At 49.0% G+C, this 27,025-nt stretch overlaps 2 protein-coding genes across 2 annotated transcripts; one reads left to right on the top strand and one right to left on the bottom strand.

The window, feature by feature from the left end:
* Positions 1-258: 258 nt before the first annotated feature.
* LOC118769207 (transmembrane protein 106B-like) lies at positions 259-5,834 on the bottom strand. Its single transcript, XM_036516238.1, has 8 exons — positions 5,759-5,834; positions 3,318-3,521; positions 2,766-2,829; positions 2,248-2,407; positions 1,554-1,694; positions 1,242-1,291; positions 1,081-1,134; positions 259-422 (listed from the first exon to the last, which is right to left on the bottom strand). Exons 2-8 carry the CDS (start codon positions 3,511-3,513, stop codon positions 284-286), a joined length of 804 nt encoding a protein of 267 aa, XP_036372131.1. The 5' UTR covers positions 3,514-3,521; positions 5,759-5,834; the 3' UTR covers positions 259-283.
* Positions 5,835-7,309: 1,475 nt separating this feature from the next.
* LOC118769058 (coiled-coil domain-containing protein 40-like) lies at positions 7,310-20,164 on the top strand. The gene is made up of 17 exons (XM_036516068.1): positions 7,310-7,326; positions 8,292-8,457; positions 8,590-8,673; positions 9,279-9,498; positions 9,930-10,087; positions 10,627-10,749; positions 11,030-11,151; positions 11,671-11,914; positions 12,274-12,456; positions 12,624-12,875; positions 13,045-13,258; positions 13,363-13,532; positions 14,228-14,319; positions 14,390-14,510; positions 14,956-15,144; positions 17,560-17,718; positions 19,922-20,164. Exons 1-17 carry the CDS (start codon positions 7,310-7,312, stop codon positions 20,162-20,164), a joined length of 2,757 nt encoding a protein of 918 aa, XP_036371961.1.
* Positions 20,165-27,025: the final 6,861 nt, after the last annotated feature.

Here is a 27,025-nt window from a genome sequence, read left to right as displayed (position 1 = left end):
AATCCCTCCTCCTCCCATCCATAAATCCCCAAAATTCTCATTCTCTTTCACCTTTAATGCTTCACAGCATCTCTGTATATTGGCACCTTACATTTTGCTCCATGGTCACCTAAAACACAGACACGTATGGCGTTTGAAACAGGAGATCTTTGTTGCTTTTCCTCCCAAAGTGAACGGGGTGGAGCCCGGGGACCCAGACAGGAGGGCTACCTTCCAGAGGGACAGCCATGCAGGCCGTGGGCTTCCTCCCGGGGGGGGTGGGGGAGGGGGTGGGGGTGGGGTGTTACTCAGGGGGTGGCAGGATGTTCGACACCTTGGGCCGCCCGTGCAGGGAAGTGGTGTTCCCCCCGCAGTCCACGTACTGGTACATCTCCTGGGAGACCTGCTCCGCATGCCCAAAGTATGCCGTGGTAACCGTCACCCTGGAGACGACATTAGAGCATAGATGGGTATACGGTCGCACAATGGGTGTCTGGCAGTGGGGGGGGGGGGGATGGGGTGACTGTGTGCAGGGCACTGTGTGACACTGAGGACTCCCCCAGCCATACATCCACATGCATTTCACCAATGACACGCCTGCAATTACTACTGACTCACATGTCTTACAAAGCAGATACCGCTATTTCATTTTCCAACAGAAGTGACCGTCACACTGTGTGCAAACTCCAGAATCATAAAGCTCAGGATTTTAGGTGGGTGGGTCACATGGGCCCAGAGGCTGGTCTGTGAGGGTGGTGAAGCTACTCCTGTCCCGGCATGCTGAGAGTCAGCGAGCTGCAAGACAGGTATCACAGCGTGCCAGGCAGTTTACCAAACAGAGAAGCCCCGTGGCGAAAATTACCCATTGGTGTGGAAGGTATGTGTGTGTAGCTTTAACCCTTGTGACCCCACAATAACACTGTGTTCTTTTAGAACTAGAGTAGCTGTACTGGAACAGCTCCAGATCTAATGGAGTTCAGTGGTCTGGTGGCCTAAAACCAAGGCTTTCAGAGACCCACTGTGTCTCGGAGGCAGAAAAACAAAGGTGGGTCTCTTACGCTTTTCTCAGTGTCAGTGTCAGATGGAACAGGCTGTACTTACTGCATCATGACCACGATGTTGTGCACTTTGATGGTCTGCAGGGTGCAGTAGTCGCTGAAAGAGGAAGCACACGGGATTGGTCAGAGTTGGCTGGTTCCCGCTTGGACTCACAGGTCATTGGTGGAAATCACTGACTGCAAAACTCTGGAGGGAATACTTACTACATGTAGCTCATTTCATCTGCTATAATGGTGGGAACCATGTAGTCGATCTGGGGAACGCAAACAGAAAGAGACAGTTATACTAATGACAGAACACCATTATTCAGAACGTTCAGGCCTGATGCAGGCTGTCCTTATGTTCTGGTGTGAAGGTACGACCTGACATCACATATGGGGACAGCTCTTCCGCTGAGGGGGCAAGGACTGAGGGAGCTTCTTCCTACAGGCCCTCAGAGAGCAGGCCTGGGGGGTGCTCCTTGCTAACACCACAGAGGGACCTGGGCCAGGACACCCGTGCCGTGTGGAGCTCACCTGCTGCATGTCCAGGGGCCTGATGGTGGTGACATTGCTCACACGGGACTTCCCGATCACTGTCTTGGAGAACTGCACCTGTGCGGTGATGTTGGCCACCTCCACGGAGTAGTAGTTATTATTGGTGATGTTCAAAGTGTTCTGCAACCGGAGAGATGCACTGACATTACTGCCACTGACTGAAAACAGTACAAAATTAACCAATAAATCCGGCACAGCACACTGCCTGGAAACACAGACATGGGAATTGTACGTTATACGCCTATTAACAACAACACATCAACAATATAAACATCTGTCCGGTTTGCTGATTCAGCTGGCAGAGAAGTCGAGTAAAATTCTTCCACTGCCGATAAAGTAACAATGTAGTAAAGCCTGCACTTCAGGGATAGCTGGGGCCGTGTTCTGAAAAATTACCAATACTTCATCTTACAGTTGTCATCTAGCTTAATAATTAGAGCGTGAAATCTCCTGAAAGCGGTTATCAGAATCTTAAAGTTAAACCCCAAGCAAAAGCATTTAGTTGAATAGACCTCAGCATACAAGGTCAACAGGAACATTACATTGTGTCCAAACAGATACTTTCCCTAGGTTTTATTTTTTCATATTAAACACCGTCCCTGCTTTTTAAATGATTAATCTTTTCCGTAACTCTGACAAGCAGGCTGAAATCAGAGCAGAATAAGCTGCTTACTGTGACGTTGAGGTAGACGATCCTCTTGCCCTGGTCGTAGTTGACGAAGACGGACTTGACGCCGACGTAGGAGACGTCAATGGAGCGCGGGAACAGGAAGAAGACGGCGAGGCCGGACAGCAGAAGGCAGACACTGACAGACGCCGTGACGTAGAGCTTTCTACAGGGGCAGACAGGGGACTGTTAGGGACAGACATCAGCCTGGATCCTCGGGTTTAAAACAGCATGCCCCCGCTGCACCCCCACAGTGCTCCAAACGATTTCAGCAGCAGTAAGGGCCACAGAGGGGGCTGTCCTTTACTCTGCACAGCAAATTTAAGCTAGTGCTGTTAATGGAAGTGGATGCTTTCAAGCCTTGCATAACATGATGGCTGTGAGGCTAAAAAAAACTAACTGATGGTGGTGTGATCAAAACAACCACTCTGACCAAGGCCAACCAGACGACCAAAAGATAAGACCCAAACTCGTAACTCCTAATTTCCCAAGTTCACAGCGCAGTGAAGAAGTGCTGTACTCACGTTCTTCTGGGCCTGAGCCGCTGGTCACTGTATGGGATCAAAGCAACGAGCTGGTTCTCCTGACCTGTGCAGGAGAAGGTCACATTTGAGATGATTAATGAAGGGTCCACCATTACAGCAGGCTCAGCAAAATGCTCAACACCAGGCTGTCACTGCAACTGCAAACAAGTACTCTACTGACCCTCCTGGTTAAACAAAGGTAAAATGAAAATAGTGCATTACAATACTGGTATTTAGCACAAGCTCTTCCAGAGTGACTTACACCGGTTACAGTTTTTTAGATGTTACCCATTTATACAGCTGGATTTTCTACCGAGGCAATTAAGTGGGTTAAGTACCTTGCCCAAGGGTACAACAGCAGTGCCCCAGTGGGGAATCAAACCGGCAAAGGCAACCTTTCGGTTACTTAACCACTATGCTAAACTACTGCCCCAGCAACCCATCAAATAAAAACACATCAAACGAATGTCACTGAGGATGCTAGCTCATGACCGCTTGATACGTCAAGCCGAACGCTTTCCCCGGGTTCCCGCTCCGCCCCGCCCCCCCTACCTCGCGGGATCCGCCCGGTGCCCTGGCAGGTGGGGCAGGTGACGCTGTCGCGGCCGGTGAACTCCACGTACGGGAACTGAGACACGTCCCCGCCCTTGCCATCCTCGCCGTGCGTGTCGCTGTACTCTGACGCCGACGTCAGGTCGTCCTGACTGTCGTCCTTGTGTTTGGGCAGCTGGGAGAAGGACTTCCCCATGGCAACGGCTGGGCAGGTGACAGGGAAGAGAAAGCACCAGCCGCATGAGCAGGGGTGCAGCGTATTTACCACCGGGGGCAAAAGGAAACTGGACAAGCTGGTTACAGGGTCACGCGCCCAGTAAGGCACTGCTGTTCAGCCTAAACCAAGGTGCCTACTGTCAAGCTTAAACCAAGTGATAATGGATCATATTTACACATCTGCTATGCAAAGCACCCGGAAGGGTGTTATGTTTCAGAGTGATGTGGTGATTTGCACTTACAGTAATGTTTTGTAATGATAAGGTGATATTTAGTGCTAATGATGTTTCAGCAAGATATGGTGATATGTAATGCTAATGATGTTTCAGAAAGATATGGTGATTTGTAGTTCTAAATACACTTCAGAAAGATGTGATGGTTTGTAGTTTTTATGACGTTTTGGAATGACATGATGGTGTGCAGTCTGTAGTAATAAGGTGGTGTGTAGTTTTAAAGACGTTTTGGAATGATATGGTAGTTTGTACTTCTGATGATGTTTTGGTTATGAGGCAGTTTGCTGTACCACAGCAGTGAGTAGGATAGTGTTCTGGCAAACTGACAGGGCTGTGGTCACCGATGGATGAATTCCAGGCCATTTCTGGGTTAAAGAATCCCAGCCATCCCGAACAACCTAAATGTCTAAATGAACGCTAACAGCGATCCACTGCCGGAAGGAGGGCTATTCATATGTCCACCGACAGGCTGTGATCAGTTCGCAACCGTTTCTGATGACAAAACACAAAAGACCTTAAATCTAAATGAAGGGCTTCTTGAGGAACTGTAAAACACCATCAGAGTTATTAAATGGCTATGAAGCTAATAAGCACGTTCTGCCTGCCACACCATCTCCGGTCCATTGACTTGATGCCTTGTGTTTTGTCCAACGCGCTGGGTTGTAACAAAGCGTTTCAAAGCAAAACACGATGTTGCGGCACTTCAGTTCAGAGACTCCCAGATAAAATATCAGTGCACCCGGTGACAAAGGCCAGGGAAGTTCTTTTCTACCCAGTATCTGTTCTTGCCTATCGATCGACAATTCAAACAAATTATCACTACAACACTCCTTTAAAGGACAAGAATCGATACTCCACAAAATTTGCAAGCTCGCTGTCGATACGGCATATCTGTACCGCTGACTCGCACGGATTTCCAGCTTGTCTGCTTAATATCATTTGTAACTGTATGGATTTGGGGTAGCTAAGGAAGACAGGCGGCTAATGAGAAACGGACATCGTACTAGCTGTGCTATGTAGCAATACCGCTACACAGCTAGCTAAGTAGCCCTGTTTTGAGTATTAGACAATAAAGGAGACGGTCATTGATCTAATCACATGGCAAAAATAGACGGACCGAGGATAAACACCGAAATCATTTGGTCGGGGCTTGTCCCCGCTAGGTGTTGTCAAGAGACAACTGTTGTAGGGCGTGAAGGACCGAGGTTACATAACCAGTGTACACAGTGTACCATTTAGGATACTAACGTTAGCTAGCTCGCCAGCCATCTTAATGTTAAAAACGTACAACGAAACGATCTTGCCACTCGCAAATATGTAGGGATCAAGCGACAATATACAGTCCTCGTTATCCCGTTTCTGACCGAATGTGGATTTAGAAAGATACCAAACAGACCTGCTACCTAATTTCTAAACAATACAGTTTCGCGATGCGTGTTAAGTCAGCCGTGCGTGACTTTGCCACCTGCACAAAGCTCACTCTGAAAACTATGCATTCAGCGATGCACCAGTAAAAAGCAGAAATCAGGATGAGTTTGTTAATTTGTGTTATAATGCAGCGAACCAGCCCGCTAAGTGTCTTACTTTAGCGAACAAATTCAGCTATCTTACAATATACAGTCGGCGGGTACACGTGCATTAGCTAACAGCTAACTAGTTGGCACCGTTCAGGACAAGTGCATAATTCGTTCACCTAGACATCGTACCACAATAAACGCTTTATCTAACTACCTGGCCACCACATACCATAATAAAAATATATCAAACTGTGGTCCTTTTACTTGCTAGGTCGTATTAGCCACCAAGCAATGCAACATTAAACCAGCTATCGAGTTTGCTATCTTTGTCTCGGGCTGGTGTTCATTCCGTTCTTTGTTGAATTACATGCAATGCTAAGGGTAATATCCTGTAGAGAATATCCATATTTTAAATCCACTGAAAATGTGTATGCTTCTAATAACTTTGTCAAACAGCACGACCCGCAGATCTTACCTGTTCGTGTCTGATCTGTCCTGTAGCTTCAACCTTGTTTACGTCCGATAGTCTGACATGCGCAGTGCCGGATACAGCCTCCCCCACCCCCAAGACTGTGTCGTCCGTGAAACCGTAGGGGTAGACTTTGCGACTTTCCTATCACAACCATAACTATGACAGTAATACGAACAACGACAACAACAAATGATAATTCATTGATATATTTAAGTTGGAGAAATAATAAAAAAAAATTTCTCATGATTGTTAACCATGAGCTACCATGTTAATATAGAATGGCAGGCAGACCATCTCCTGAATCCCTACACCTGTCCAAGAGTTAACTTCATGTTGTGGTACCGTGAGTAAGATATGGTACTTATTGTGTTGGGGCCATAATAGCAGACGTCGTTAGAGGGCGCTGTGAATATTTTCCATGCAAGGCTGTTGTTCTGAGGAAGTTACATTTATTCGGGAAGCAGGGCAGAGCCTGTTTCCCATGCTGTGTATGTATGTGGTCCCTACACTGAGTTGAGAGCAGTCAATAAAAAAAAAAAACATTCAAAGTTCATCTGGCCTGATCTTTCCACCTTAAGTTACCACACATGTGCTCTCCATATTTCTTATTTTATTCAATTTCATACAATATTTATTTATACAATATTTATATATTTATCATCTATGTATTGAAAACAGTCCTTTTTGGGCTGTAAAATGGTATGTGTCATAAAACAACAAGGATCAAAACTTGTAAGAATCGACAAACAAAATCCTGCTAAAATAATCTTGCTTCAATATTCTTTTTTTCTAGACATTCATGGGAAGCTTCTGTAAGTTCACAGAAGCTGTCAGATGATGCCTGCTTCGTTGGCATATGTGAGGAGGTAACAATAGTAATGAAACCCCCCAGTAGCATCCATTATAGTTTAGAAGTTGCAGAAAATAGGGCACCAGAAAACGCCATTAAATCCGTGTCAAAGTGAGCTTCAGTTAAATACTTACATATTCAAGAGCTAGTTAGTAAGAAAAAGATGTGTCAGTTTTGATTGAGAACCCACCTAGTGCTGTACTTGTTCTACATTGAACAGTGTATGGTGAGCCAGTGTGTGGTTGTCACGTGACTTGGGGAAGACGTGCGCATCAACGCCATTACATTACATTACAATATTTTCAGACGCTCTTACCCAGGGCGACTTACGGATGTTCGCATGTTATCCATGTATACAGCTGGATATTTACTGAGGCAATTTTGGGTCAAATACCTTGCCCAAGGGTGTAGCGGCAGTGCCTCAGCAGGGAATCGAATTAACAACCTTTCAGTTACAAACTACACTGCTGCCATGTCATTTGTATTTTAATGTAAAATAATATCTAAACCTTCAAACCACAGCAGGGAGTGTGTGAACCTTAAGCAAGCATACTTACTTCACACTGAAGTATCTGTTACCTTACAGCGCTGTGGAATCCTGCCGATCACAAAATTCCACATGCGTTTTGCGTTCTGTTTGTAACGTTTCTTTTTCATATGCATACATTTATATGAACATACATCTGTTATGTTAGTGACCAAGGATGGCCGAAGCGCATAGGTAAGGATGCGTACCTTTGCCCGGTGCTTGTGCAAGTTTCGCCAAGGTTTTACTCCGATCATTAATTTTTCCATTGTCAGCGGCAGAGGTGATAGTCTGTTATCATCATTATCAGTCTATTATTACTGCCAGTTTAGTCTATTGACAGGCGAGTAACTGAAATAACGGTCTTCGGTTTAGCTTCGCTTGAAGTTTGTGTGTTGCAGACTCGAGTTAATTTCATTCTTTATCGATAGCTACATGTACACGAACCGTCAAAAGTTAGTTGTCAGAGTCACTTTGACATGGACATCACCTTAACTGAAGTGACACTGACGACTTTGACCATGTGTTAAAACGGACATTGGGCTGACTGGGAAATGCAGATAGCTTGCTTGCTATTTTAAGATAAAAGTTTTAGTACCACCTTTTCTGAGCTATCGATATCCGCTGGTGTTCATATTAGCTGTTTAGATATCCCTCGGTCAATTTTTATTTGACGACCTGCAATCATTCTCTTCAAAACCTGTCTGCATAGTTACATATAGTTTAAATATCAAATAAGCTAGCTGAGAGTACGTAGCTAACTTCTGTCCATCTAGGAATTTGCTAGCTATTGTAGCTACCTAGTTATAAACACCGTATTGAAAAAAGTAACAGGTTTCCTGCTCTCACATAAAATTGTATGTAAATATGTAAAAATTTCAATCAATTGCTGGGCATATGAAGCTACATACGGTGGTAGTTGGCCTAAGTAAGCCGTTATTGTAAGGTAATTACTGTTTCTCATACCTAGCTTTCTGCAGTATTAAATCTGATTTAGATTTAATAGATTAAATCTGTTTTAGTTTTAGATGTTCTCAATTTAAGTGGGAGCAGCTGGACAATGAAGGACAAAGTAGAGAAATCCCCCAGTTTTGGGAATGGAAAATGTAGCTGTCACCAGCAGTCATCTCATGGCTGTGTTTTCATTTTCACCCTAACAGAGACGAGCTTTTCCCCGCTCCTGGGGGGCTGAATCCCGCCAATCCACCCTTAGAGGCCGGCGGGAACGAGGAAGGCATGGCCGCCAAAATGGGAGGAGACAGAGAGGTGGAGATGCCTGCGGTGGACGACATAGACGATGAGCTGCTGGTGCTGGACCCTGAACACGTGAGTGACCCCTCTCTCTCTCTCCCTGTCTCCCTCAGCATCAGCGTTTTTTGCATGCTTCGTTTCATGTCCCGTCTGAGTCACACTGTCCCCCTGTTTGACCGTGTCCGGCCTCCCCCTGTGTCCCCACAGCCTCTGATGAAGGGCTTCCAGTCCTCTTTGAAGAATCACCTGGAGAAGCAGCTGGAGAAGGTGGACATGGAGCTTCGAGAGCTGGTACACAGCCGTCTCGCCCTGCTTCTGAGCTCCTGAGCCCTACCCCCCGAGCCGTGATTCGATTTCTCTACTTGATCGCCATGCTAGACATTAACAGAATCAAAGAATTCATACCTCACATGCCGTCTGCCGTGTTCCACTTCAGAACACAGGTGTGCAGTGAGCTGTGCAGAAAAGAATAGGGCTAAAGTGCCGGGGGGAGCAGACAGGGGTCCAGAGCTTTTTCTGGGGCACCACAAAGCCTTAAGCTCATATCACTGGCCTCATACATATCGACACTTTGATTACATTGTCGTTTGAAGCCAGTAACTGTTTCCACAATAAGCATTTGGAAAGGAATGGAACATCTGTGACAGATGCTGAAGGATGCAGTAGCAGTGCCCCAGCAAGGAATCAAACTGCCACCCTTTTAAGTGAAGGAGCCCTGCTACTTACCACTATGCCACACTGCTGCCCATTCAGATACGTATGTGAGAAGTACAAGATGTCAGATAATCTGCACAAGGACCTGAGTTGTCTGTTGCCTGTTGGAAGGCCACGCCTCGTTGTAGGCGGGCCTTAATATGATTCGCCAGGAGTTAACAGAGGGGCGTGTCCTTTCCCAGAGGGCCATGGAGCGCGCGGAGGGTGACGGCAGAGTGGATCTGGGCGTGGAGCTGTATAAGGTGCAGGACGAGCTGAACAAACTGCAGACCAAGCTGAAGGGCCAGCATAAGTCCAACAAGCAGGCCGCCTCCCAGCGTCTGCAGGCCCAGGACCACCTGGAGGGCGTGCGGCAGAATTACCGCACCGCCATGGCGCAGACCAGCCAGCAGAGGGGGCAAGGTAGCAGGAAGGCTTTACCGACAAATGTCCTTTCACTCAAATCTCATCAATACAAAAGTTAGGCTTTTGAATCCAGATTGAGTTAGTTATTTTTGTATTTTGTAATTTTTACACATGAATGTCTTGTCTATCTGGAAAATGTTACACGGGAAAAAATATTGTAGATGCATATGAAGATGTAAGTAGTAATGGTTCATGTGCATATGCAGATACATTGATGTAATGACTGTATAAGAAAGAAAGAGGGAGGGAATGAGAGGAGGGAGTGAGGGCGGTGGTGTCAGACATCACAGCGTTTTGCTGCACTGAGAATCCTGGGATCCTAGAAGCAAGAGCTTTGGAAGCAGGTGGTCGGAGCAGCTGTGCCGTTTCGAACCCGATGCCCTCATCCGAATCGCCGGTCCGCTCACCGCGCCCTTCTGTGCCCGCAGTGTCCCAGCTGCAGACGGAGGTGGACCAGATGGCCGTGCGGCTGCTCTACATGCAGGGTGCCGACGCAGACCTGCGCTCAGACATCGCCGCCGTGCAGACTGCCTCCCGCAAGGGCCAGGCCGAGAAGCTGCGAGCCGCCGAGCAGAAGAACGTCCAGGTGGGGGTGCTGTTGCGGCACACCGGGGGGGGGGGGGGGGGGGCATTCCTCCCTCACTAACACTGTAAACACACATTAATTTTATTCTTAGCAAATGCAATTTAGCCAGTTCAGTGATCACGAAAATGAATGAAATCAATTGCTTAATTTGAACTTTTATTGAAAAAAGGAATACTTGGCATTTATGTAGTCAAAGGTTACATTACGTTACATTGCATTACATCTATTTAGCAGATGCTTTTATCCAGACCGATTTCCACCACAAAAGAACAGAAGTGTATCCATTCAAGCTTAATGAGCAACAGTGTCAGACCAGGCTAACAGCACTCCCAGACCAGTGAGTGTGAGTGCAACACTATTTAAGCACTACCACAAGTTAACAAATCTGACTAGACAAGGGAAACCAAGTGTATTACCATACATCACAGTCAGTAGCACAAAGGTAAGGACAAATGTTAATTGAATCCAGGTCTGATGACCTGTGTGTGCTGTGGGCGTGTCCACCTCTGACCCCTGACCCCTGACCTCTCCCCTCTCAGGACCTGTATGTGGAGCGTCTGACACAGCAGCTGGAGCGGCTGGTGGAGCAGGGGGCGCTGTATGACGTCCAGGCCGCGTCGCAGACTGTGGAGACGCAGGTGGCCCAGGAGGCTCTGTCTGAGGTAGGCCTCTGTGCCCAGTGCCCAGCAACTGATCTCAGTTCAGTGCACAGGGTTAGCTCCTGCTCGTGTAGCTGATCTAAGTTCAGTACAGAGTGCTATCTCCTGTTGTGAGTGGCTGATCTCAGTGCAGAGTGTTACCTCCTGCTCTGAGTGGCTGATCTCAGTGCAGAGTGTTACCTCCTGCTGTGAGTGGCTGATCTCAGTGCAGAGTGTGATCTCCTGCTCTGAGAGGCTGGTCTCAGTTCAGTGCAGCGTGTTACCCCCCTCCCGTGTGCTGCAGGCTCAGACGGAGTTGGACGCGCTCTTGGTGGAGCAGAAGCAGCTGCTGCAGCAGTGGAATAACAGTCTGCACGGCGTGAGGAAGCGCGACGAGGCCTACACCACCATGCAGGAGGCGCTGCGGTGAGCCAGTGCGCTACGCTCCACTGTGCTATACTCTACTGCGCTACGCTCCACTGCGCTGCGCTCCACTGCGCTGCGCTCCACTGCGCTACGCTCCACTGCGCTACACTCCACTGCGTTATGCTCCACTGTGCTATGCTCTACTGCGCTACGCTCCACTGCGCTACGCTCCACTGCGCTACGCTCCACTGCGCTACGCTCCACTGCGTGATACTGCACTGCGTTATACTGCACTGCGCTACGCTCCACTGCGCTACACTCCACTGCGCTACGCTCCACTGCATTATACTGCACTGCGTTATACTGCACTGCACTACGCTCCACTGTGCTATACTCTACTGCGCTACGCTCCACTGCGCCACGCTGCACTGTGCTAAAAGCTACTATTACTACACATCACATACCTCACCAATTCGCCTGACAAGAACAGCTGTGTTTCTTCTTTTGCAAATCCGCTGTGTGCGCTGTTGCACTGAGGCTCTGACCGCAGGCTGTGCAGTGACACTGTCTGCCCCACAGGGGCGTGCGGGACCAGGTGCGGTCGCTGGACACGGAGATCGAGGGCTTTAACAGGTCCATCATGGAGGAGGAGGAGCGTAACGAGCGGCTGACCGTGCTGCTGAACCGCGCCCAGCTCGACTGCGCCACCTCCCGCAAGCTGATGAACCGCAGCCAGAGCCAGCAGGAGGCGCTGCTGGCCAAGCACAGCACCTACACCCGCATGCTGCAGGAGACCGAGCACACGCTGGCCCAAGTGAAGGGGGTGAGAGCGCATCTGCGTGCCTCCGGGGGGCGCTGTCACGCACACATTACACACAGTCTTCCCTGTATCACAAATCACATGTCGTGTGTGAAAGAGAAGTTCATTTTACGTGTTTCGATCCTGATGGTACCTGGGTGTACACACATGCGTCCAAAATTTAATTAGGCTAGGTTATCCTTCACACACACACACACACACACACACACAGCACGTACACAGCACATACACACACACACACACACACACACACACACACACACACAGCACATACACAGCACACACACACACACACACACACACACACACACACACACGCACACACACACTCTCAGGCGCTGACCCTGCCCCCGTGCCTGCAGGACTGCTCGGCGCGCCAGGCCGAGGTCGCCGCCCTGCGGTCGCAGATGGACAGGGAGATGGCCGTCCGCCGCGAGCTGGAGGAGAAGATCATGTCCAAGATGCAGGAGCAGCTGACGCACGACCAGGCCGCCAAGTACTCACGGCGACAGATCGAGAAGATCGCTGCGCAGAAGAAGGAGAGGGTGAGGCGCGGAGCACAGAATAAAACTCTAACACACACGCACAGACTCAGCTGTACGGGGAGACTGTACTGAGTGTGTGTGTGTGTCTGTGTGTGTGTGTGTGTGTGTGTGCGTGTGTGTGTGCGTGTGTGTGTGTGCGTGTGTGTGTGTGTGTGTTCTGAGAGCAGGAGCTGCAGCTGGCCCTGCTGGAGGATGAGATGGCGCAGGTGATGTTGGAGTGCACGGAGGTGAGGCTGCGTCTGGGCTCTCTGGAGCGGGCGCTGGCCGAGGTGGAGCAGGAGACGAGCCGGCAGCAGGAGCTGCTGGCCCACAGCGAGGCGGAGATCAGCCGGCAGGCCGTGCTGCTGGAGCGCAAGCAGGCCGCCATCGCCAGCCTCAACAAGAAGATCGCCGACATGAGCACTAAGGCGAGTACCGCTGCACGGCATTGTGGGATACGCCACGAGAGCCACCAGTCAAACTGAAAAACTGAAAAAAGCTGGAAGCTAACATTTGAGTGCAAACTGCAGTACAAGCGTGTATATAATGCTTATGTTTTACATTTGTATGGGTGTGCGCGCGCGCGCGTGTGTGTGTGTGTGTGTGTAGCACGAGGACCTGGGCGGTTTGGAGATCCGGGTGCATAAGCTGACTAAGGAGCTGGAGGAGGTGGAGTCGGAGGTGCAGGGGCAGCAGCAGGCCTGGCTCAGGCAGCAGGAGGAGCTGGTGAGGCTGAACCAGGAGAAGCAGACGCAGAGCTCCGCCCTGCTGGCCCTGCAGGCCAAGCTCACCACCCTGCAGCAGAAGAAGGTTCGCACAGAGGGTAGGTGTCCTGACCGGGGCCTGCGCGGAGACGTTTCCGGTTCAGTGTCTGCGATGTGTGTACGTGAGCGGGTTTGAAATGACTCACCTGTGTCCCGCGCTCAGGTGAGATTCAGCAGGAGCAGAGGGAGCAGGCGGAGGTGGATCGGCACATGAACAGCCTGATGCTGGACATCGTGAAGCTCAACGCTGTGCTGAACAAGAACAGCCAGCAGCGCGAGGCCCTGGAGCAGAGCAACGCCCTGATGGAGAGCGACTTCCTCAGCCGCCTCAAGGTCAGGCCTCATCCACACGCGGCCGCACGCTGTGCAGCACAGGACTCTGTTCCCATCCACTCTAACCCACAGAGCTCTCTGTTCCCATCCACTCTAACCCACAGGACTCTGTTCCCATCCACTCTAACCCACAGAGCTCTCTGTTCCCATCCACTCTAACCCACAGGACTCTGTGTTCCCATCCACTCTAACCCACAGAGCTCTCTGTTCCCATCCACTCTAACCCACAGGACTCTGTGTTCCCATCCACTCTAACCCACAGGACTCTGTTCCCATCCACTCTAACCCACAGAGCTCTCTGTTCCCATCCACTCTAACCCACAGAGCTCTCTGTTCCCATCCGCTCTAACCCACAGGACTCTGTTCCCATCCACTCTAACCCACAGGACACTGTGTTCCCATCCACTCTAACCCACAGGACTCTGTTCCCATCCACTCTAACCCACAGGACTCTGTGTTCCCATCCACTCTAACCCACAGGACTCTGTGTTCCCTTCCACTCTAACCCACAGGACTCTGTTCCCATCCACTCTAACCCACAGGACTCTGTTCCCATTCTAATCCACATTAAACTGATCTACTATAGGATTCTGAATTCTAATCTGATCTAACTCAATCTAGTGCAGAACTCTGCATTCTAATCCACTCTAACCTCACACTGTTGGCTCTGCCGGGGGTCTGTGTGTGTTCTGTAGGATGCTGAGAGGGAGTCCATCACTATGCAGATGAATTTTGACAAGATCCAAGAGGAGAAGGACATTCTGCTCAACAGTCTGGTGGAGGCAGAGTAAGTCACTGAGGCCAGACCCACCAAGACTGTATGTGTGTGTGTGTGCTGATGTTGTTGTGTGTACCAGGCGGCAGGTCTTGCTTTGGGAGAAGAAGACCCAGCTTGTGAGGGAGACACAGATGGCAGTGAGAGAGGAGATCGGTCAGGGAGACATTCACTTCCTCAAGGCTGAGATTCACCGCATGGAGGTCAGTTCCTGCACCTGGCCAAGGCTCTTACTCACAAAATACACTTCAGATCACGCTAAATTTAGACAGGGCTGTGTCCCTGCAAAGCTTCAAAATACCTCATTAGAACAAAGAGCTCCAAATGCTTTTCAGAGGACTCGGTTTGGAGTTGTTGAAAGAGGTTGGGGTTTGTTTGATGGAGTTTCAGCTGCAGCTGCATCAGCTGTGGCAAACTGGCTGCTGCCTTCTCTGCCATGTGATCACTATCTCTGGAGATGGGCAGTTGAAGACACTCTACATGTGCATGCTGATAGTGTGCGGAGCTGACGGCTCTGTCTGCGTGTGTGTGCAGCTGACGGCTCTGTCTGCGTGTGTGCGCACCTGATGACCCTGTCTGCGTGTGTGCGCAGCTGACGGCTCTGTCTGCGTGTGTGCGCAGCTGACGGCTCTGTCTGCGTCTGCGCAGGTGCGGTACGAGCAGCTGATGAAGCAGCAGGGCCGGCTGCTGAGGGAGATGGAGGCGGTGGTGGCTCGGCGCGAGGCCATCGAGCTGCACAGCGAGGCCCAGGCGCGCTCCAGCAGCAAGCGCCACGCCCAGTCCGACCCCCACAGCGCGCTTCAGAACCTGCGCAGGAGGGTACAGGACACGCAGAAGGTGAGAGAGTCAGCGGGACATCAGCTCTCCCGCACCCACTGTCAGCTCAGCTCTCCCGCACCCACTGTCAGCTCAGCTCTCCCGCACCCACTGTCAGCTCAGCTCTCCCGCACCCACTGTCAGCTCAGCTCTCCCACACCCACTGCCAGCTCTCCCACACCCACTGCCAGCTCTCCCACACCCACTGTCAGCTCAGCTCTCCCGCACCCACTCCCACTCACACCCAACTCTCCCACACTCACACCCAGCTCTCCCACTCACACCCAACTCCCCCACTCCCACTCACACCCAACTCTCCCACTCACACTCACACCCAACTCTCCCACTCACACCCAACTCTCCAACTCTCACTCTCTCTCGCTCCGGCTCACACTGTCTCTCACTCCCCCTCTCCCCCCTCGCACTGTACTGATGGTAACCTGCTGCATGTGTGTTCCTGTAGAAGTCAGAGTGTGACCACGTGTGTGTGTGTCAGTAGAAGTCAAAGGACTGCGACCGCGTGTGTGTGTGTCAGTAGAAGTCAAAGGAGTGTGACTGCGTGTGTGTGTGTCAGTAGAAGTCAAAGGAGTGCGACCGCGTGTGTGTGTGTCAGTAGAAGTCAAAGGAGTGCGACCGCGTGTGTGTGTGTCAGTAGAAGTCAAAGGAGTGTGACTGCGTGTGTGTGTGTCAGTAGAAGTCGAAGGAGTGTGACCACGTGTGTGTGTGTCAGTAGAAGTCAAAGGAGTGCGACCGCGTGTGTGTGTGTCAGTAGAAGTCAAAGGAGTGCGACCGCGTGTGTGTGTGTCAGTAGAAGTCAAAGGAGTGCGACCGCGTGTGTGTGTGTCAGTAGAAGTCAAAGGAGTGTGACCGCGTGTGTGTGTGTCAGTAGAAGTCAAAGGAGTGTGACTGCGTGTGTGTGTGTCAGTAGAAGTCAAAGGACTGCGACCGCGTGTGTGTGTGTCAGTAGAAGTCAAAGGAGTGCGACCGCGTGTGTGTGTGTCAGTAGAAGTCAAAGGAGTGTGACTGCGTGTGTGTGTGTCAGTAGAAGTCAAAGGAGTGCGACCGCGTGTGTGTGTGTCAGTAGAAGTCAAAGGAGTGTGACTGCGTGTGTGTGTGTCAGTAGAAGTCAAAGGAGTGCGACCGCGTGTGTGTGTGTCAGTAGAAGTCAAAGGAGTGCGACCGCGTGTGTGTGTGTCAGTAGAAGTCAAAGGAGTGTGACCGCGTGTGTGTGTGTCAGTAGAAGTCGAAGGAGTGTGACCGCGTGTGTGTGTGTCAGTAGAAGTCAAAGGAGTGCGACCGCGTGTGTGTGTGTCAGTAGAAGTCAAAGGAGTGCGACCGCGTGTGTGTGTGTCAGTAGAAGTCAAAGGAGTGCGACCGCGTGTGTGTGTGTCAGTAGAAGTCAAAGGAGTGTGACCGCGTGTGTGTGTGTCAGTAGAAGTCAAAGGAGTGTGACCGCGTGTGTGTGTGTCAGTAGAAGTCAAAGGAGTGTGACCGCGTGTGTGTGTGTCAGTAGAAGTCAAAGGAGTGTGACCGCGTGTGTGTGTGTCAGTAGAAGTCAAAGGAGTGTGACCGCGTGTGTGTGTGTCAGTAGAAGTCAAAGGAGTGTGACCGCGTGTGTGTGTGTCAGTAGAAGTCGAAGGAGTGTGACCGCGTGTGTGTGTGTCAGTAGAAGTCAAAGGAGTGCGACCGCGTGTGTGTGTGTCAGTAGAAGTCAAAGGAGTGCGACCGCGTGTGTGTGTGTCAGTAGAAGTCAAAGGAGTGCGACCGCGTGTGTGTGTGTCAGTAGAAGTCAAAGGAGTGTGACCGCGTGTGTGTGTGTCAGTAGAAGTCAAAGGAGTGTGACCGCGTGTGTGTGTGTCAGTAGAAGTCAAAGGAGTGTGACCGCGTGTGTGTGTGTCAGTAGAAGTCAAAGGAGTGTGACCGCGTGTGTGTGTGTCAGTAGAAGTCAAAGGAGTGTGACCACGTGTGTGTGTGTCAGTAGAAGTCAAAGGAGTGCGACCGCGTGTGTGTGTGTCAGTAAAGTCAAAGGAGTGTGACTGCGTGTGTGTGTGTCAGTAGAAGTCAAACGGGTGTGACTGCGTGTGTGTGTGTCAGTAGAAGTCAAAGGAGTGTGACCGCGTGTGTGTGTGTCAGTAGAAGTCAAAGGAGTGTGACCGCGTGTGTGTGTGTCAGTAGAAGTCAAAGGAGTGTGACCGCGTGTGTGTGTGTCAGTAGAAGTCAAAGGAGTGTGACCGCGTGTGTGTGTGTCAGTAGAAGTCAAAGGAGTGTGACCGCGTGTGTGTGTGTCAGTAGAAGTCAAAGGAGTGTGACCGCGTGTGTGTGTGTGTGTGTGTGTGTGTGTGTGTTTGTGTGTGTGTGTCAGTAGAAGTCAAAGGAGTGTGACCGCGTGTGTGTGTGTGTGTGTGTGTGTGTGTGTTTGTGTGTGTGTGTCAGTAGAAGTCAAAGGAGTGCGACTGTGTGATTGACGAGCTGCTGGACACCCAGCGCAGTCTGAGGAGCAGCCTCAATGAGAAGAAGCAGCAGCTGGACGAGCTGCGCAGCTCCAACGACGCCATGACCTCAGAGCTGCGCAGTCAGCAGGACACAAAGGAGAAGGTCAGTGCACAGCCCCCTACTGATCACACTGCCCCCTACTGATCACACTGCCCCCTACTGATCACACTGCCCCCAACTGATCACACTGCCCCCTACTGATCACACTGCCCCCTACTGATCACACTGCCCCCTACTGATCACAAAGCATACTACTGATCACACTGCCCCATACTGATCACACTGCCCCATACTGATCACACTGCCTCCTACTGATCACACTGCCCCCTACTGATCACACTGCCCCATACTGATCACACTGCCCCCTACTGATCACACTGCCTCCTACTGATCACACTGCCCCCTACTGATCACACTGCCCCCTACTGATCACACTGCCCCCTACTGATCACAAAGTATACTACTGATCACACTGCCCCCTACTGATCACACTGCCCCCTACTGATCACAAAGTATACTATTGATCACACTGCCCCCTACTGATCACAAAGTATACTACTGATCACAAAGCATACTACTGATCACAAAGCATACTACTGATCACACTGCCCCCTACTGATCACAAAGCATACTACTGATCACACTGCCCCCTACTGATCACACTGCCCCCTAATGATCACACTGCCCCCTACTGATCACAAAGCATACTACTGATCACACTGCCCCCTACTGATCACACTGCCCCCAACTGATCACAAAGCATACTACTGATCACACTGCCCCCAACTGATCACAAAGCATACTACTGATCACACTGCCCCCTACTGATCACAAAGCATACTACTGATCACACTGCCCCCTACTGATCACACTGCCCCCTACTGATCACAAAGCATACTACTGATCACACTGCCCCCAACTGATCACACTGCCCCCTACTGAGCACACTGCCCCCTACTGAGCACACTGCCCCCTACTGATCACACTGCCCCCTACTGATCACAAAGTATACTACTGATCACAAAGCATACTACTGATCACACTGCCCCCTACTGATCACACTGCCCCCTACTGAGCACACTGCCCCCTACTGAGCACACTGCCCCCTACTGATCACACTGCCCCCAACTGATCACACTGCCCCCTACTGAGCACACTGCCCCCTACTGATCACACTGCATCCTACTGATCACACTGCCCCCTACTGATCACACTGCATCCTACTGATCACACTGCCCCCTACTGATCACACTGCATCCTACTGATCACACTGCCCCCTACTGATCACAAAGCATACTACTGATCACACTGCCCCCTACTGATCACACTGCCCCCAACTGATCACACTGCCCCTTACTGATCACACTGCCCCCAACTGATCACACTGCCCCCAACTGATCACACTGCCCCCAACTGATCACACTGCCCCCTACTGATCACACTGCATCCTACTGATCACACTGCCCCCAACTGATCACACTGCCTCCTACTGATCACACTGCCCCCAACTGATCACACTGCCCCCTACTGATCACAAAGCATACTACTGATCACACTGCCCCCTACTGATCACACTGCCCCCTACTGATCACACTGCCCCCAACTGATCACACTGCCCCCAACTGATCACACTGCCTCCTACTGATCATACTGCCCCCAACTGATCACACTGCCCCCTACTGATCACACTGCTCCCTACTGATCACACTGCCCCCAACTGATCACACTGCCCCCTACTGATCACACTGCCCCCAACTGATCACACTGCCCCATACTGATCACACTACCCCCTACTGATCACACTGCATCCTACTGATCACACTGCCCCCAACTGATCACACTGCCCCCTACTGATCACACTGCATCCTACTGATCACACTGCCCCCTACTGATCACACTGCCCCCTACTGATCACACTGCCCCCAACTGATCACACTGCCTCCTACTGATCACACTGCCCCCAACTGATCACACTGCCCCCTACTGATCACACTGCCCCCAACTGATCACACTGCCCCCTACTGATCACACTGCCCCCAACTGATCACACTGCCTCCTACTGATACCTCACTGAGACACCCATAAACTGTCTGAAACACACAACACACTACTTGAAACACCTTGACTGAGGCATGATCTCTCTCACACACTGAGGTACTAGCATTTAAACACACAACAGCAGCCACCACACGCAGTGAAACTCAAATACACTCTGATACAGCCAAGAACATACAGACTTCAGCTCCCATGATTTCCTCCCTGTGTCTCACCCCCCTCACCCCCCCTCACCCCCCTCCCGGGTCAGAACCGGGCGCGGCTGATCGCCCTGCAGGCCCGGGCGAAGCAGCTGCAGGCGGTGCGGGACGGGCGGTACCGCTCGCTGTCCAGCAGCATCGGCTCGGCGCCCGAGACCGCCGCTCAGCGCCTGGAGGAGAGGCTGCAGAACGTCAACGCCATCGTGCAGCACATCTACCAGGAGTCCCCCGAACACCAGGGGGCGCTGCGCCGCCTCACCCTGGCCTTCGCGGCCCGCAGGGAGTACATCTGAGAGGTCTACAGAAATGGGGTGGGGGTAGGGGGGCAGGTTGCACACACTATAAAAACACTCTGATAGGGTTAAGGTTAGGTTAGGTTAGGCTACCCTGATAAAGGCAGGTACTTCACCGTAGTCCCACTTATGTTATGAAAGGAAGACGTCATGTCTGTATATAACGTTAGCACGAACAGCAGCTGTTCACTGTTGTACTTCTGCTGCTCAGGGGAGTCAGTATTTCCACTGAAGTGCAAGGCCTGTTCCGGGCCTCAGGTGCAAAGCCTGACGGACATTATTGCAAGCAGCTAATGAGTATGTGTGCCAAAGTCTCTGAGAGCCAGCACTGCTATGATCACTACAGTACAGACATGATTAAACTATGAATAAGGCTGAAGGTTTCACCCTTTCTCTGCTCTGATTCCTTCTTTTGTCCTAACCTAGTGATTGATGGTGCTCAAGCAAGGTTATACTTCCTTTCAGAAATGCATTCAACAAAAACACCAATTCTTACTGGCGTGGGAGTAACCAACTACAGAATTCCTGACAGTTATAGGATCACGTCCTTGTCGAAGAGATTGCAATTCAGTAGGAAATGTCACTCTGTCTCTCCCTGTCTCTGGGGGCAGAGTGAGTACAGCCTGTAACAGCTGGTCTCATGGCCAGGCTATTCCCACTGAATCTGTACATTGTCAGTGTTTTTCTCAGTATTTTATCAATCACAGATGATAAAAGATGAGATGTTCTGCCGCAGCATATTGTCTGTTCAGGACCAAACAGCATTCAGATTTCTTTTGTGATTCCTTTCCAACATGTAGTCTTCTTTTTGTTTGGTTGGTCTGAATTTTCTGAGGTTTGCAGTCTTTTAGGAAAGAATCCTGCCGTTAACCCTTCGCATTCCACTCTGTCCTTCTGTGTTACACAAGGTGTCTGATTGGTTATCACCCTGTCAGTCATACACACCTCTGGGCAAGAGCAGGGAAAAGGGTACAGTTTACTCATTTTGATTGGTCCATGGCTCAGAAAGGTCATCCTATCACAAGTAAGCAACAGCCTGAGGCTAAATCTGGATGACCCAGTAAGCCAAACAAAAATGGAATGACCCTTTTCCAGACTTCCTTTCTATAAAAGAGGAGCCTTCACCACATTGGACAAGTAACTGCTGACTTCAAAAATCTTGGTAATAAGTCATGGCTGGTGATAACTTACAATAACTTCCTGATCATAACACTGTGGTTATCCCAAAAATACTCTAATCAATAAAATATGCCACCAATCATTTCATGGGTCATGCTTCATTAGTCTTCAAATAGTTTATATCTTGCATAATTAGAATTATCCTAACCACAGGGCAGAAGACTCACCTCGCAGATAGTCGCTAACTGTATTTGAACAATACAGATGATCACTGCCCCTCCTACTGGCCTTTCAGTGGCATCTATGCTGCCAAAGGTGAAACCCGTATCCATAAGCCCGAGTAAGCACTACGTTATCCACTCATAGCGTCAGTAATTGTCCTCTACAGGAGCAGCAGCTATTTCAGACTCGGCCTCCAATCACCGAATCAATAGCGCTGATCCGCGAGCGGGGCGCCAGAGTCCAGCGCCATGGTAACATACAGTGCAGATGGTCAGCAGTGTCCCTGGTCTGAAATAGCAGGCGAAATGAGAAATCTGTGCGCTTAAACTTTTTATAATGCATCTGCAAAAACTCGATGTCTGTGACCTGAATTCGCTTTTCGGTCTCTTTATCTACGTCTTACACTACATCTCCCTCTCCGTGTCTCTCAGAGACAGTGTCATAATAATATTTCACTATTGTAATAATAATAATTTAACAAAATCAAAAGGCACACACACACACCACATCTAACATGCTGCCAATGGATTGTCAGTGTATCACATGGTGGTATAGATGTACCCCGGTCCTGTCCGGAGCAGCAGTGTGGTGGTGTAGTGTGTTAGGATTACAACCGCACACTCTTCATGCACACACACTTTCTGTTTTGTTCTTCATGTGGCACTTACTGCTACTTCATCAAACAGGTGCCGGCAGCGTTCCTTCCAGGTAAACCTATAAAGGTGAATCGCTGACCGGAAGAGGAGGGAGAATGCAATTTCATGGCGGCAACTTTGAACTTGAGGGCGGAGTTGGTGTCTAGTAGTTTGGTGCAGTCTGGACGGGGACAGCAGAAGTCAGCATTTGATGGGGCTAATAACGAGTGGGATCGTCCTGATGGCACTGTTTGATTTTGCTGGGACGACACGAGACAGCAATCCTACGCCGGGTCGCTTTGTTATGCTGTTGTATAGCTGGAACTTAGAAGGCGGCATTTCGGAGTCACGGATTGGTCTTCAGGTCCCTGAAGCCGGCAATGGGACTATTGCCTTTGCGCCATCGTTTAAATAAAAATACACTAAACCAAAGAAACCACCAGGTGATCCCAAGAGTCGGGTGAGTCAGTAAATTTACCTTCGCGATCTTGGATTGGGAGGTCTGCCCGGTGCCAAGTTTGGGTTTGTTTGTTGTTGTGTTTTTATAGGCTACTGTCACAGATTACACAAACAGGCTACGCTAGCTTTCCGTTTTACAGCGATAACCATCCTTTGTTTTCGAGCCACAGGGAAACTGGTTGTTACAAGTGGTAAAAAAAAAAGCAGGGCAGCAGTGTGGTGTAGCGGTAAGGAGCAGGGCAGCAGTGTCGTGTAGGTGTATCGGTGAGGAACAGTGTGAAGGCCATGCAGCCCGTCCCAAACCTCAAGAGACCCGACGAAGCATGTCTGGTTCAGGCCGGTCCGAGCCTGCAATTGCGCTCTATAATTCTGGTTTGTATCGAGTCGCGCTCGGCTTTTCAGAATGTCGGGTTTTAAATGCACCGCAAACATCTGGGCCAAAATCTCATTTTGAATGAATAGCATACACGAGTGGAATTGGCATTTTAAGGCTGCCGAACATATGAGGCTTTAATAGGGAATTAGTTTATTTGTTGAGACAACAGCTTATTTTCATCTAGGTGCCCAACATTTTGCGGAGAAGGACTATTAGTTTTGCTAAATAAATCTTTATTCACTGTATATTGCACTGTTTTCATACAAGGACAGATTTTAAGGTGCTGAAGGTTACATACTGTGGAATTTATTTATTTACTTATTTATTGAACTGAGCTTTATTCACTGGGTATCAGTGTTTTACCGAAAAGGAGAAGACTTGGTAAGATAAATTTGATATAGCCTATGCAAGCTACTGAATGTGATTTTGATTTGAATTATTCTTTACCAGCAGCTGGTTTGGTAACTACAGATGGTTATGATAATGGAATATGTGAGGCTGTACTCTCATAGAATCTCTCTCCTGTTGTTTCTTTGGGTAACGTTCATAACCTGAATTTCCTCAGCAAGCATCCACCTGTATCAACAGATAAAATGTAAAAACCGTAAGGTATGCAAGTTGCTCAGGATAAGAGCGTCACCTAAGCACACTTGATATAACTTAATGTATTTGACAGGTAAGAACTCGTTCAGCTCAGGACCTTATGGAACCGGTCGGGTCGAGGGCGGATCGAGGCTCTTTCCTCTCGGGGCGTGAGGTGGGAGTAGACTAATTTAGCTTTGGACCCATGAGGATGTTGACGCTCCCGTAATTTTCTAGTTCATCTGAAAAATATGGTCTGCAGTGTGGTATAGTGGTAAGGAGCAGGGCTCTTATGTCCAGCTCTTTAAATGGATAACATGTATGAATTGTAACTTGTGTAAGTCGCCCTGGATAAGACCATCTACTGAATTATAATGTAATGTAAAGTAAAATACAAATAATAGAGGATTATATTGTTTAAAGCTGGTGTTTCTCAGTAGTGTAATGGTGAGATGGTGACTTACGTAAGCTATTACACCAGGTCAAATATTAGGCCATTACATCAACTCAAGTTTGATCTCCAAGCTAGCAAACCAGCCCCTGCTTTCTCGGGATCGGAGAAACTTAAAGCTACTTCAGCTTCAACCATTACATTGTATTATTGGCATTTAGCAGACGCTCTTATCCAGAGTGACTTGCATGGGTGACAGTTTTGTTTTTTGTTACCCATTTATACAGCTGGATATTTACTGAGGCAGTTCTGGGTTAAACACCTTGCCCAAGGGTACAACAGCAGTGCCCCAGCGGGGAATCGAACCGGTCGAAAGATGCGAAATATTATACCATATAGGCACGATGTGCGTAGTCAGACAGTCGCTCCGGACCGCTCTGAGTCATGCTGCTCCGGCTTTTACGCAAATCAAGCCGTTATGGCAAGAACTGTTTGGTGGATTTGATGCGCTCTCGGTGATTTAGAACCAAAGAACAAAGTAAGGCATCGCTAGTCCCGTGCTAAAGACCAGGACAACCTGAAAGTGGACTGAACCTTTCCTGAGGGTCTCCTCCCGCCGGTCAAGCACTTTCGAATGATGATAGTACCGCGCGCGGTCTCGCACCCCCTCGCGCACCTGCCGGGATTTCCCCCAGCAGCGGGGCGCGTGTCCACAGGTCGGTGCTTTGTATGTCACGCGCGTGGTGTGTGAGATGTTGCATCTCGTCCAGTAGAAAAAACAAGACATTAGTTATGTAAAGGCTTGCAAATGAGCAACGGGGAAATTTACAAGATCAAAAACACTAACACAACGATACGAAAACGGCAAGCGCTGTATTCGGACCCAAACCGGTGTTTACTCTCGCGTCGGTAAGTCGCACGTTCCTATATCAGGTGACGTCTGTACGCATCTAAAGCTTTGACCGAGTGAAAATGGTTTATCCTCTGCAGCGCTGTCGAATATCACTGCACGCAGTGACAGATTGAGTCATTTAATGCAGCAGCATTGTGTATTGGCGACCGGATTTTAAAAGCAGTGCTGTAGTTGCTAAAGTATCTGCTTGCCTGAACTTAAACGTTTTACTGAAAAGCGTTCTGTGTCAGAGCGCTTTTATTTTGATGAAAGCTGGAATCCTGCTGTTGTGTTTTGCGTAAGAACGTTATTACTCCGGCACGTGCACGCGTCTTTCATAGTGTGCTTACTGGAAGGCCTGTTTGGCAGAACAAATCACTAATGATTTAAAGGTGTCATATCAAGGTCTGGTGAGGAGATGAACTTTAACCTGTAGGATAATTACAAAACTGGCTTTTGTAAGGGTGGGCTGTGCCTAAGATGGCGTATGTCATTCTTTACAGCTGCTTCTTGTATGGTGATATTGTTAGTATAGAAAATTGGCACAACTTCTACAGGAAGAGGGGAAAAGTTCCCTTCACATTGCTCCCACATATCTTGTATTTTCATTAAGTACAAGTTGAACGATAGACCTCCCAAGATGGGCTGCTGCATTGGTGGCAGTGGTGGGATTCAAACCCACACCTTACTGGATGGGATACTGACCCCTTTGGGTTTAAACAGTACATGGATGTGGATTGCCCATTCACTGCACTCTTTCTTTGCAAAATGGTAGTAATGTAATGAACTAGATCATCGGTAACATTCTGAAGACTTTTTACAGTGTTCTTTAAATTAATGGAGAGTGTTTTCCAGTTCATGTAGAGCCCAATCAAATGCCCAGTGAGATCACTGCTGAAGTGTACATCAGTATGTGACACTTATAGGAGTGACTTTCCCCTCCCTCTCTCCTTCTCACTCTCTATCCCTCTCTTCTCTCTCTTTGCCTCTGTCTGTAGGGCATCCGTTTCCAGACTGATTTCCTGCAGTTTTCATGCATGTAGAGAGCCTTTGATGTCTGTCACACTGAGGTCCATCTGCAGGAAAGTCTTCACATTCTACTAATGCAGTCAGATTACAGTCTGTTAATTAAAGCAGTTACGCAGTATGCCAGCTTGGTGTTGGGAGGAATCTGTAGTACGTGCTTTTGGCATCAAATCAAGGGTAAAGTTACTTTTTTCCTACAACGTGCGAAAATGCGGTCTTCAATACATATTCATATTTTAACATGATGTCAGCAAACCTCCACTGATAATGAATATGGCATTTCCGTTCACAGGACGGAATTTAAGATTTTGGTTACGTAACATGAGGAAATGTCTTGAGGGATGAATACTGGAGATTTAATAACCCACAGAGCTCTCATGCTAAGAATGCTGTAAGGCATTTTCAGGCATGCTGGTATCCGTGATGTCCACATTCTTACAGAACATTCCAGCATTCTGTGCACATGCACTGCACATTGTCAAACACCACACTGCCATTGTGTACGAGCAAAAGGTTATTGGTTCAAAAGCCTTGGGTAAATTTGTGTGCCCAAACGTGGGTGCCATTACATAGAGTTCAGTGAAGAATAGTAGTAATTGAATGATGAAGAGGGATCATTTACTCCAGTTAGGCTCATCATTTCGCATACATTATTTCCAATACAGTGTCAAACATGGTCCCTATATTCGCTACGTACGCTAATAAACTAGCATATCAGTGAAGTTTAAGATAAAAACGTACAGCTCAGGTGACCTGAAAAAAATATATTGAATCCATGTATTACTCTAGATACCCACAAGAGGGCAATCAGCGTGCTATTTTCCAAATATGAATTTAAATTTATTACTGTTTGTTTCAATTGTTATAAACATTACAAACAATTTAATATTGGCATCGGTCCCATATAACTAATTATACATGTACATGTACACCACAGATATTTTTATCTGAAGGGAAATTCCGGCCAAAAGGAGCACATTGCCCACTCCAAGTGTTTTTTTTTATGTAATTACTAAAAATGCACACTAGATGGCGAAATGCGATCAGTAACGTAATGCATCGATGCAATGTGCCGAGAAAGAGAATTTAAGTCACAGTATTATTTATACACCGTTTTCTTGATATTTATCCATACCCCTGTTAAGCAGAACATGATTCA

Source organism: Megalops cyprinoides, chromosome 21, assembly GCF_013368585.1.
Source record: "Megalops cyprinoides isolate fMegCyp1 chromosome 21, fMegCyp1.pri, whole genome shotgun sequence".
In the NCBI taxonomy this organism is placed as follows: domain Eukaryota; kingdom Metazoa; phylum Chordata; class Actinopteri; order Elopiformes; family Megalopidae; genus Megalops; species Megalops cyprinoides.
The sequence above is the reverse complement of the archived record's forward strand: the minus strand, read 5'-3'. Positions and strand labels throughout refer to the sequence as shown.

What these genes read in the sequence shown, in the direction of transcription:
- LOC118769207 (XM_036516238.1), bottom strand. Translation starts at nt 3,513, where the DNA reads ATGGGGAAGTCCTTCTCCCAGCTGCCCAAACACAAGGACGACAGTCAG. An exon ending in TCGTCTACCTCAACGTCACA is followed by an intron (nt 1,695 to 2,247) that starts GTAAGCAGCTTA and finishes CTCCGGTTGCAG; the next exon opens with AACACTTTGAACATCACCAA. An exon ending in GGCCCCTGGACATGCAGCAG is followed by an intron (nt 1,292 to 1,553) that starts GTGAGCTCCACA and finishes TGCGTTCCCCAG; the next exon opens with ATCGACTACATGGTTCCCAC.
- LOC118769058 (XM_036516068.1), top strand. An exon ending in CCCAGGAGGCTCTGTCTGAG is followed by an intron (nt 10,750 to 11,029) that starts GTAGGCCTCTGT and finishes CGTGTGCTGCAG; the next exon opens with GCTCAGACGGAGTTGGACGC. An exon ending in AACAGTCTGGTGGAGGCAGA is followed by an intron (nt 14,320 to 14,389) that starts GTAAGTCACTGA and finishes TGTGTGTACCAG; the next exon opens with GCGGCAGGTCTTGCTTTGGG.